This window comes from Bos indicus, chromosome 21, assembly GCF_029378745.1.
Source record: "Bos indicus isolate NIAB-ARS_2022 breed Sahiwal x Tharparkar chromosome 21, NIAB-ARS_B.indTharparkar_mat_pri_1.0, whole genome shotgun sequence".
NCBI classification, from domain to species: Eukaryota; Metazoa; Chordata; class Mammalia; order Artiodactyla; family Bovidae; genus Bos; species Bos indicus.
Genome location: NC_091780.1, coordinates 69,504,644 through 69,516,737, shown reverse-complemented (window position 1 = coordinate 69,516,737; position 12,094 = coordinate 69,504,644). Strand labels below are relative to the sequence as shown.

The 12,094-nt window shown below is 60.8% G+C and overlaps 1 protein-coding gene across 1 annotated transcript; it reads right to left on the bottom strand.

Annotated features, from left to right (window-relative positions):
- Nucleotides 1–3,138: 3,138 nt before the first annotated feature.
- On the bottom strand, nucleotides 3,139–9,474 carry CLBA1 (clathrin binding box of aftiphilin containing 1). The gene is made up of 7 exons (XM_070775938.1): nucleotides 9,301–9,474; nucleotides 8,949–9,189; nucleotides 8,438–8,511; nucleotides 6,558–6,703; nucleotides 5,150–5,279; nucleotides 4,683–4,787; nucleotides 3,139–3,857 (listed from the first exon to the last, which is right to left on the bottom strand). Exons 1-7 carry the CDS (start codon nucleotides 9,472–9,474, stop codon nucleotides 3,693–3,695), a joined length of 1,035 nt encoding a protein of 344 aa, XP_070632039.1. The 3' UTR covers nucleotides 3,139–3,692.
- Between the last annotated feature and the right edge of the window lie 2,620 nt (nucleotides 9,475–12,094).

Sequence of the window (12,094 nt, the reverse complement as noted above, 5' to 3'; positions counted from 1 at the left end):
GCTGGTGATGGATTTGAATGGAGGTGCAGGACTAGGGAGGAGAAGGCGACGGCACCCCACTCCAGTGCTCTTGTCTGGAAAATCCCATGGACGGAGGAGCCTGGTAGGCTGCAGGCCATGGGGTCGCTAAGAGTCAGACACAACTGAGCGACTTCACTTTCACTTTTCACTTTCATGCATTGGAGAAAGAAATGGCAACCCACCCAAGTGTTCTTGTCTGGAGAATCCCAGGGACGGGGGAGCCTGGTGGGCTGCCGTCTATGGGGTCGCACAGAGTCAGACACGACTGAAGCGACTTGGCAGCAGCAGCAAGACTAGGGAGGGGGAGGGGGAAGCTTTAAGTTCCCACGTGCACGCGGTCACCTGTTTGTAAACTCTGTGAAAAAGGCGTGTTGGCTGCAGTCCTAAGGCTTCTGCCTTCACCCCACCACCTCGGGACCCACTCCCCCCAGGCCAGGCTGGCTCTGGGCTCCAGATAAGGAAACTGGGTTTTCAGGGAGAGGTTTCCAGTGCGTGTTTGCAGCTGCATCTGATCACAGCTGAGCTCCGCCAGCTCCGCGACAGGAAGGACGTGGAATTCACCTGCTTTTGCCCAGGTGCCCAAGGTCCAGGGAGTGCATGCGAGGGGCAGTGGGGTTCTGTGGATGGAGTGCGGATGCAGTGGCCAGCTGTGGAGGGGAGATTCTGGAGGGGCCCAGCCCTGAGGGTGGTTCACACGTCTTGACCAATGGCTAGTGTAACGTTGAAAGAAGCTTCTGAACCGTCCATTGTAAGCACACACTGTCCTCTTTAAGGACAGAAAGTGGTACGAGACTGTCATCACATGAGAAGGTGACTGAGAACTTCACAGGGAACGCAGGGTGAAGCGTCGAGGCGTGTCAGGCAGTGATTAGTCTCAGCTCCTTCCCTTTTCTTGTGTGTGAATTTCACAGCGAGCGCTGATTTCCTTGCCTCCCGCAGCTTTTGATGCTGTGTTTCATTGTCATCTGGTTTTGGAATAAACGTTCTCGCGTTGCATCCTGGCTGCTGCTGCCCCACAACCTGGCTGGCCCCCAGGCTGGCAGACTCCAGCGCTGGGTCCTCGGGCAGCTCTCGGCCTCTGTCTGTGGGGTCACTGCGCACTGCACACTGTCTCCAGCATCAAGGAAGCCAGGCTCCTCACGCCAGCCGAGGTCTCTGCAGGGCTGTGTGCGAACCCAGCTCCGTGAGGCTGATGGAGACTTGGCAGAAACCCCAGAGTGCTGGTCAGAGCAGTCTTCTCAATTTTACAGTCTTCCCGCCTGGGCTGGAGGCGGCGTCCAGGCCTGCCCCCACTGGGGCTGCTTGGCCCTGGGCTCGCTGGTCCCGCGTGGAGCTGGAAGTCCCTTCACTTGCCGCTGGGGTGACGAGAGTGGCTGTGGGCCTCTTCCGCTGCCTAGGTATTCTTTATAACCTCAACCCTTTTTATTTCTATTTTCAAATTTGGGGAAAGAAATGGCAACCCGATCCAGTATTCTTGCCTGGAAAATTCCATGGACGGAGGAGTCTGGTGGGCTACATACAGTCCATGGGGTCACAAAGAGTCAGACGCGACTGAGTGAGTAACACTTCCCCTTTCGTTTTTAAAGTCTTTATAGCGGCTTTATTTAAGCCCTGGTTTGGTAGCTGGTTGGGCTTGTTCTGGTCCAGGTGAGGGTGCTGGCCGCCCACACCCTGACCTCCGAGTCGGGTGGCCAGGCGGCACTTCCCCGTGATCCTGCCAGTCTCTCCCAGCTCAGGAAGCCCCCTCCTCACGCGGCGGACATGAGGGTGCAGAATCAGGGCCGGACTGGACGTCCGATTAGACGGCGAGTGAGGGGGGCCCAGGCTCTGGTGAAGGAGCAGAGTGGGGTGGGGGTGGGGGAAAGTTCAGAGTCGGGACACCGGTGAGGAGCTGCCTGAGCCCTGGCTGGACCCTGGGCCAGTGGGGCAGGGAGGGCCGCTGTTGGAACGGGAACACGGCAGTATCTGAGTTTCAGTCTGGGTGGGAGGCAGGAGGCAGATGGGCCCCTTAGGATGAAGTGATCGGACATATGCCCTGCGGGTGGGAACCAAGAGGAGGCGGGGCCCCACCCCGACCACATGCTGCTTATGCTCTCGTCCAGGAGACCTCCCCACCCATGGGCAGAAAAGGCTCCTTGGAGGCCAAAGGGGAGTCAGGTCAAGGATGTTCTACCCAGACGCCCTTTCGGTAAAATCCACCTTGGCTGAGATGTGTGCGCGCACACGGGAGGATCCCAAGATACAGGGGAAGTGGGCTGGGAGCCAGGCACGCCAAGGTGACTGGCCGAAGGAAGAAACGCCCGCAGGAGTGACGAGCTACCACAGGGCGACCCAGGGGCTGTCCCTCTGAGCTGCCTGCGCCTGCCTGTGCACGTCCGGCACTCTGGCCTCTCAGTAGGTGCTGCACTGCTTCCATCTTCGTGGGAACTCTCTCCTGTAGAGCCGGGGGCTGGGCCCCTCGTTACTGACCGCCGTCTAGTGACCAGGATCTGTGCTGTCACCAGCGGGACCCAGCCTCCGTCTCTGGGAGCCCAGGCCACGGACACCAAGATTAGAGGGGGGGGTGCAGGATGGGGGCACATGTTAGGTCGTCAAGTCTTTAACCGAAGGTCGGGATGAGATGGTACAGCCCAGGCCATCTCTGCTGGCGGGGCCCTGGGAGACCCCACGGAGACAGTCCCCTCCCTGTGATGGAAGCAGCATGGCAGAAAGCTGTTTCCAGATTCCCACCTTCCGGCTAGAAAGGAGAGGCAGATTTCTCAAACACACTGAATCAGTCACCCCTAAATAAGGCAGATGGTCTGTGGAGTGGCTGAGGGCGCTGGGGTGCGGGTGACCCCCCCCATCTCCCGTGTGATATGTGACAAGTGACAGCTGCTGGTCACTGTGTCCCCGCGGGGCCTCTGTTGGGGTCTGACACCCACGTCCATGGAGCTGGCGTCTGAGGCCGTCCCAGCTATGGTCTCCCCGCCTCGAGAGTGACCGTGGGGGAACACCGACGCTGGGGTCCCTGTGCCTGTGGGCCCCACTGGCCTTTGCTCCCCAAGGGCAGGCAGGGCTGCTGCTCAGGGTCCAGCGTGGGTCCTCACAGAGCTGGCGATTTAGCAAGAACACAGCTTGTCCGGGCTGTTTGATTTAATAAAATTTTACAAAAGTCAGTGCCGCCTGCTGGGCTCTTTCGTCGGAGGGATCTCTTCCTTAGCTGATGACAGGCCGCCCGCCCACTGGCAGGCAGGTGTGGCTGCTGCAGGGAGCACGCTTGGTCCGGGTAAGTGGCACCCCCACCCCTGCCGCGCGCCCAGCCGCGTGGACACCCGGGCCGGGGGCCAGTGCAGGACCTTCCGAGGGCCCTGACGGCTGCTCCCAGTGACAGTCCCAGCCGCATGCCAGGCCAGCCTGGGGTCCCGGGCAGCGTGGTTCAGGCACAGGGCCTGGGGTCTCACAGGTGCCCCCAGAGCCACCTTCTTTTTCCCCCACCAGGCTGGGGGCGGTGCTCCTGGGGACCCGGGCGCACTCTTCCTGGCGGCTGGCCCTGCTGAGGGACGCACCTCCTCATCAGAGTGTCCGCCCTGATGTGGACCACCTCCACAAAACAGTTCTGGTTTCCAGTACCAAACCAGACTGGGAGGAAATGGTAGAATCCCGCATCAAGACACAAAAGCTCTCCCACTTTAGTAAATGTCACTATTAAACAATGTCAGTTTTAGGTTACGAGGACTGAAAATCTTCTTTTTCCTTGGAATTGTGATGTACTGCCCATTTCCATGTATGGGGGTCTTCAGGAAGAGGCTGTAGGTGATCAGGCTGCCCTGTCCACCAGTCGGCGTCCCCGAGAGCTGCCAAGAGAGGAGGCACCAGTCAGGGCGAGCACGCGTGCCCCCCGGAACACCCCGGCCACTGGCGCCTGGCCAGCTCGTCTTGTGGCTCTCCCACGCACTGTCAACACGAAGGAGCTCTGGACGAAGCCACAGCCTCTCCCCGAGGGGACGGGCCGGGACGGCGCCCGAGGGCAGCTCTGGCCTGGCCAGGTTGGCCTCCTGGTCTTCCTCCTGCCCAGCCGCGGCCTCTGGACATTCCTGTCAGGCCACCGCTGTGCTCCGATCCCCATTGGGGCTGCCACGGGAGAGGGGCTGCTGGGGACACTTAGGTCTTGCTGCTCTAAGACAGCCCAGCCACGTGCCTCTGGAAGGTTCCACCTCCTGCCCTGTGATGGTTCTGCAGAGCAGAGGGCTGGCCCATGGGCTGGACTGCCCCGCCCTGCTCTGCCTGTGGGCTCACTCCATGCCCTCCTCCCCAGCTCCACTCAGGCCCCTCCCCACATGACCCCCTCTCACCCACTATGTGTCAGGCCTTGTCCTTGGGGGTGGGATGCCCAGCACGCGGTGGGGGTCGGGGGGTGGACAGGCCCTTCCGGGTGGAGCTCAGGGCTCTGGAGGAGATCAGCTGGCTGGTCAGGGCATCCCCTGTCCCAACGCCTGCTCCAAGGGTGGTGGGCAGAAACCCCGTTCCTGGATAGGCTTTTCTGTGCGAGGGGCTGCGGGATGGAGCCCCTTCTTCCGCCTGGGCCCCACCGTGCTGTGGGGAGGACCTGCCGCCCTGACCCCGCAGCGCCCCCGGACTCTCAGAGCCACAGGTGAAGCAGTGAAGTGACTCACGCTCACCTTGGTCTGGATCAGGGCTCTGCAGCGCTGCAGGTGGAAGCCAAGCTCTTCGGGCTCATGGAGGCCGGGCTCCCCCAGAGTGCGGCCAGGGCTCCCCGAGAGGCTCTGAGAAAGCAAACCAGAGTCAGCCAGAGGGACAGAAGGTTAGAGGGTCTTCTCCCGGCTTCCCTTTCCACCTGGGCCTCGGGCACATCTCCCTGTAAAATGGCAACGTGGCTTCGATCTGGGCTCTGTGGGGGTCCGCCCTTTGTGAACCCCGGCCCAGCGGTCCCCCGCCCCCAAGCCCCGCAGGCTCCTCCCAAGGAGCCACACTGGCCAGGCGGCCCGAGGAGGCTGTGCCCAGCCGCCGGTGCTCCCACCCCCTCCCCAGCCCCACACGGGCCCTGTGGTGCGCTGCATAGCATGGCTGGCAAAGACGTGTGGTGCTGCCGGCCTCCGGGAGCCCCTCTCTACCCAGGTCAGCCCACCTTCTGAGCGGCATCTACTCCGAGAACAGGAAGGAAGTTTTCCCGGCTGCGGGACTCGCTCCAGATGCATCGGGAGATCGTCATGGTCCCGGTGTTGTGAAGAGCCCTCCAGAGTTTTCTAGATTCAGAACTGCAAAAGAGCTGCCTTAATTACAGGGCAGCCTGCAAGGCCTTCGGCAGGGAGGCACAGAGGCATCTGGCCCTCCAGCCTTCTGAAAGCATAGCCCCGGCTGCTGTTTCTTTGTTCATTTGCTCAAGCGTCTACTCGCCCAACACCGCTCCCTCCTGCTGGCTTTGTCTCCACAGAGCTCAGCCCTGGCCTGAATGACTGATTTCACCACCGTGTGTCTCCTCCTAGGGCAGAAGCTCCAGGGTGCTAGATATACTCTGCCGTCTTGCTCCCTGACGATCTCAGGTGCCTGGAACCATGCCAGGTGCCAGAGAGATGCCCACAGACTGAGAAGCAGATGCCAGAGTGTGTGCTGGAGCCCCACCTGGTGGACTGGCCCGGCCTCCAGAAGCGAGGGCCTCTGGGAGCTAGGGTGTGGCTGGTCCCCAAACAGCTCCAGGGTGACAGACATGCCCAGTGCTGAAGTGTGCCCTGGGCGCACTTCAGCCCTCGTCCCCGGGACCTCTGCTGGTGGGGGAGAGTGCCCGGCGCAGGCTGGCTCAGACCTCTGCCAGGGCCCAGGAGGGCCTGCCCGCCACCCTGTCTGCAGTGCCAGCCTGTGAGGCAGGCTTAGGTCCCAGAGGAGCCGGCTCCCAGACACCTCTACTGCCCTCTGGGGCCTGGGCCCACCTCACCGTTCACTTGAGCTAGTATGGGTTTCCACTACAGCCGTCTGACGAAATGGCCGTCGGCAGACAAGTGCCTCTGTGACCTGTGTTCCCAGGGACTTGGCCCTGGGGGTGGCAGCCCTGTGGTGGACTGAGCACCTCTCTAGGATCTCGGGGATCACTTGCTCCCGCCCCCCAGGAAGCCCTGGGGGTGGCAGCCCTGTGGTGGACTGAGCACCTCTCTAGGACCTGGGGGATCACTTGCTCCCGTCCCCCAGGAACCCCTGGGGGTGGCAGCCCTGCGGTGGACTGAGCACCTCTCTAGGACCTGGGGGATCACTTGCTCCCGTCCCCCAGGAACCCCTGAGCCCGCCACACTGGCCCACTGGGCCCTCCGGAACCTGCAGCGCTCCCACCCAGACCCACTCTGCTCCGGACTGGCTGGAGGGGCCCTGAGGCGGGGCTGGACAGGGCTCTTTAGAGGAGGCCGCCCTGCGACCCTGTGACCTCAGGCGGCAGGAACTCGGGAGGGTCAGTGCTCTCCACAGAGGCAGAAGCAGAAGACCCAACGACCCCAGGACCACCAGCTCAGCCGCCGGACGACACGCGAGCGCCGGTTTAAGTTCATTACCACAGTTTCTGCGCAGATTCAAGGCCAGAGCTTTCTTCATTCCTTGCTTCTAAGAAGTGGTCTAAGGTGGAGATACCCTCGGTGGCCTGTGGGACTGGTACTTCTTGAAAAGCAGACCTGAAAACATCCTCACAGCTAACATCAAGCTGAAAAAGAAGAAAAACACAGCAAAGTTAGGAGACATATACACATGTCACCTCATTCTAAATATATAATTGTGGCACAAGTGAAATTTGTAAATGATCATGTATCGTTGCCGCTACTGAAACATGACATGTTTGTTCCTAAAAGTCGCTGCACTGAGTCGTGCTGCGGAGACTGGGGTGTGTGGGAGAGTGTGATCACGGCACAACAGTCATAAACTTCATCAGTGACACATGGGAAGAAGACAGGCACCCAGTGGAAATGTGAGTGCTGTTCCACACGTGTGAATTGGTTGAGAAATCCGTCCCAACTGCAGTAAAAATGGCACTTCCTGGAAGAGAGGTTTGTGGGTTGTGACAAGTGTGAAGTCCTGGAAGGTGAGTTGTCTGAGGTCAGGGGGGTTGGGTGGGGGAGCCCCCAGGGGCGGGGGATGGGTGTGGCAGACCGAGGTGGCTGGGAGAGGTGGGCATGTGTGTGGTGTGTATTCACGTGGGCCTCGGTTCAGCACGTGTGGTTTTCTGCATTTACCCTGTGTTTCCGGCAAAGTTCACATTACGCTCAAATTGTTCCCCAATACAGTAACTGCATTGGAAGACAGTCCTGTCTTCAAAACAAGCGTTGGAGCAGAGCTAACTGAATGTGGAGTTGATCTCATCAGAGGTCCAGGGAAACACTGCCGGGCTTAGAAAGCAAATGGTCCACCCTAGAACCAGCGGACCTTTTCCTCTCCTCCCTTCTCTGTTTCGCTTTTGGTGTTAGGGGCAGACCACGAGGGACGAGAAGGCAGAGAGAGAGGAGGGTGAGAGGCAGTCACAGTGAAGGGAAACGCTGGTGGTCAGGGCAGGACGGGAGGGACGAGGGGCGCGTGCTGGGCTGTCCAGGCCGCCTCCAGCGCCCCATCACTAACACACACTGACATGTGATCTGGCAAGGTTTTCTAAGTAAGGAGATTACGGACTCAAACAAAATGCTCTTCCCCCACATGCCCAGAACTGGGCCCAGGAAAACATAGCCCAGCTGATGGAGAGTGGGCAGACGGGAAGGTGGAGGGGACAGAGAGCAGGAGGGGCCAGGATGAAGGCCCAGAGACAAGCGGACCCCTCCCTGACCAGCCCACCACAGGGTAGGAGACACTTCCTGTGCAACATGGCCAAGACTTTAGAAATACCTCAGAAGCGGCGATGGCGCCGGTTCCTGTCACTCCACCCTGGTGAGGCTGGCTAGAACCATGCTGCTTTTGGGCAGAAGCGGTTCTCCATGGCTGAGAGGCTGCGGGCCTCTCCTGGAGCTCAAAAGACTGACAGAATTGTTCAGAGCTGGCTGAGGATTCTTGAAAGACTTCAAACTCCCCCCAGGCGCCGCTGTGTTCCCCTGGGTCTGGACCCCTGGCGGTGCTGGTAGACAAGCCCTCGCAGCTGCCCCCAGAGGTCCTGGCTTCCCCGTCCGGCGGGGGAAGGGCGCAGCGGAGCCTCGCCCACTCCACAGCGTCACCACTCTGCCTCCCAGGGGCACCGCTGTCTTTAGAAACCTGGCGGAGGGAAACCCCGCCTCCTTGCTCTGGGAGGTCACTCAGAAAGGCGCAGAGAGGGAGCCCCTGGCCAGCTGCGCCCCCCAGCTCCCGCTGGTCTTGCATGTTGGTGCCCCGGGCCCGCACAGACGCGATGGGAAGACGCTCAGGAGACATCCATACTGCTGCGCGGGAGCAGCCCCGAGTGGACAGCGCCGGAGGGGGTCACCTGCTCGCCCACGGCCCAGCAGCTGCCCACGGCTTCTTCAGGAGTACAGATGGCCTGGTGTGAGTCCACTGTCTCTGTGGAAGGGACACAGACTGCCTGGTCACCCAGGAGAAGTGACCGGAGCCGCTGCCCGCTTTCTTCCTCCGCGCGCCTGGGCGACCGGCCCAGCACAGGGGCGTGTTCTAGAGACCAGACAGGTCCTGGGGGTCAGCACAGCCTTGCAGGGTGGGCGAACTGCGGGGTCCTGCCTCGGTCGCCGTGGGCAAGGGTCTCCGAGGCCCAGTCCGGCAGAGGAGGGGAGAGTCGGGGCGCCCGCGGGAGGGCAGTGCCGAGGAAGCCCCGAGAGTTGGGCCGGGGGCTCGGGTAGTTCCCTCTCCGGGGCCGGGGGAGAGGGGGGCGGAGATCCGAGGCGGCCGCTGAGGACCCCGATCGGGCCTGGCCTAGGGCTCCTGAGGGTCGGACTCAGGGCGCGCTGGGGCCCCGGCGGCTATCGGCCCCGGCCTGCACCCACCTCGGCTGCCTAGCCGTCTCCTCCAGCCGGCGCAGCAGGAATGCCGGGTGTCCCTAGGCCGGCGCCGGCCCGTTGCCCGGCAACGACGCGCGCCAGTCCCACTTCCGGCGTCTGCCGCTCTGACGTCAGCGCGCCGGCGCCGCGCGGGGCGTGGCAACTCCAGGCTCAGCCCCCTGTGTCGGCCGAGCCTCTTGGGCGGTGGAGCGGGCCCGGCCTGGGTGGGCGCTGTCACCTTGCGCCCCTAGGCCGCCGCGTGAAGGGGCTCTCCTTTCGTTAGATGCGCCCCTCGCTCAACCGCCCCCTTGCAGCGCGCCCTGCGCGGCCGGGAGGAGCAGGCTCCCGCTGCCCTCACCAGCAGTCCTCCCAAGCAGGCTGCCCGCTGCTGCCCCTCGCTCTGCGGCCCCGCCGCAACGGGCGTGTCTAGCTGTGTGATGCCCAATCCGAACCCCAGGGTCCCATGGAGTGCCCTGATTCTCAGCGTGGTCACCAGCCGGCCCCAAGGCAGAGCAGGGCCAGCCTGGGCCATGGGCCATCAGACCCTCCTGCAGCCGCCGGCCCAAGAGCAAGGTGGGCATTGACGGCCAGCCTCACCCTCCTGCCAACTCCCCTCCCAGTCATTCTGGGCCTTTCTCCATCTTACCCAGTCTCATGAAGTCAGCCTTCCGCAGACTCGACCATCATGCCCCCGCGGAAGCCCTGATCCACGCCGGGTCTCCCGGTCTACTTCCATGCTCGGATTTCTCCACCCTGTGACCTAGGGATCTGCCTGGGCCCTGTCCAGTTTGCATCAATCACTCGTTCTCTCCCTGGTCCTCAGCCAAGCTACAGAAAATTTCAATTTTAAAAGTGACTAGACGAGATCATTTTCTGAACCCTGGACCTTGACAATCTGCCCCTCCCCTGCCTCCTGTGGGGCACGGTGGCCAGAGATGCAGTACTGGAGCGATGCAGGCAGACTGCCCAGTGCTGGGCAGTCACCGGGGTGACCTGCAGGAAGGTGACCAGACACCAGCCCTCTCCTGCCCCGACAGCACCCAGGGCTAACTGTCCCCTGTAGTCCACCCACTGCTTGGACCCCCTCATCCACTGTCCATGCCATCTGCACAGTCCAGGAGCTGGAAAGGGGTAGGAGAAGTGTCCCCCCATCAGGTAAGGAAGCTGATGCTCAGGCACAAAAGCCCGAGTAGGAAGTTTTGTTGGAGTGGAACCAGCTCTTCTGACCCTCAGCAATTCCCCATGTGAAGAGTGAGGATGACCCTGTGACCCTCAGGGGACAGAAGGGGATGACCCAGGCATGACACAGAGCCAAGGGTAGGTTGTCCTACATTATGTGGTGTGGTAGGTGAATAATGCCTCCAGGATGAGCCCCTCCTGATCCCCAGAACCTGTGAATATGACCCCTTACAAAGCAGAAGGAACTTTTGTTCTTTAGTTGCTAAGTCGTGTCTGACTCTTTGCAACCCCGTGGACTGTTGCCCGCCAGGCTCCTCTGCCTATGGGATTTCCCCAGGCAAGAACACTGGGGTGGGTTGCCATTTCCTTCTCCAGTGGATCTTCCCGACCCAGGGATTGAACCCAAGTCTCCTGCATTGGCAGGTAGGTTGCTGACCATTGAGTCACCAGGGAAGCCCCAGAAGGAATTTTACAGACATGATTATGTTAGACCTCTTGTGATGGGGAGATGGTCCTAGGTTACAGCGTTGTAATGGACAAGGGTCCTTACAAGAGGGAGGGAGGAGGGTCAGAGTCTGAAAGAGAAGGTGGCAAGATGGAAGCAAAGATCAGAGTGATGCAGGGCTATGAACCAAGGAATGCAGATGGCCTTTGGAGCTGAAAAAAGCCAGGACATGGATCTGCCCCAGAACAGACCTCTAGAAGGAATACAAGTCTGCTGACACTTGGAACTGTAAGCAATAAATGAGAGTTGGTGTAAGCCACTAGAATTGATGCTTTTGAACTGTGGTGTTGGAGAAGACTCTTGAGAGTTCCTTGGACTGCAAGGAGATCCAACCAGTCCATCCTAAAGGAGATCAGTCCTGGGTGTTCATTGGAAGGACTGATGTTGAAGCTGAAACTCCAGTACTTTGGCCAGCTCTTTGGCGAAGAGCTGACTCATTTGAAAAGACCCTGATGCTGCGAGGGCAGGAGGAGAAGGGGACAACAGAGGATGAGATGGCTGGATGGCATCACTGACTCGATGGACATGGGTTTGGGTGAACTCCAGGAATTGGTGATGGACAGGGAGGCCTGGTGTGCTGCGGTTCATGGGGTCGCAAAGAGTCGGACACGACTGAGCAACTGACCTGAACTGAACTAAACTGCATGTGTGTGTATTTGTTACAGCAGCCATAGGAAGCTAATACACCTGGCTGACCCCTGGCTACCCTGCTCAGGAGGTGCTGTGTTGGGGGAGCCAAAACTCAGAGAGGCAGCAGGCGTGACCTTGACATTGGTGCCTGGCGCTGGATGCAGGAATGGGTGGGGGAAGCCCAAGTAGCTGACAGGTGGCCCCCGACTCCTCAGGCCAGCATCTGGGGCTCTGGGCACGACCTGGGACAGGAGCTGAGGGCCAGCCCTCCAGGTGAGCAGACAGGGCAGGGCAGGCAGCTGTTGAAGTTTAAATGGCTTCATATGGAGGAAACTGGTCAGAGGGGCCAGGTCCCCACGAAAGTGGGAGTAATGGGGACACAAGCCAGGACGCCCCATGGTGCTGTGGAGGCCGGGTGCAGCGTGCAGGAGAAAGCCCACATGGGCTCCTGGGTCTGTCCCTGAGCCCCAGCCCTGTTGAATGGTGCAGACTAGGGTGGGGGGAGCTTCTCTTCTCCCATTGCCCAGCCAAGCCTCCCCTGACCCAGCCCCAGGAAGAAGGGCCTCTACTCTGCCTGGAGCCCCAGAGGATCCTAGCATCTCTGAGCATCACCTGATGAGCCATGGGGAAGGGTCTCTTGCTTCAGGAAGCACCCTGAGTCGTTGGGGTGAGTCGAGGAGGACACCCCTCCCCAGGCCTGGAGCAGGCACTCAGCCTGCAGTGAGAGGCCTGGAGCCCTCCCCAGCCTCTTCTGTGCGAGGACTGGGTGGGAGGGCAGACGGCAGTGGAGGAAGTCCCAGGGCTCACACCATGCAGTTATGCCCCTCCAGTTGGGCTA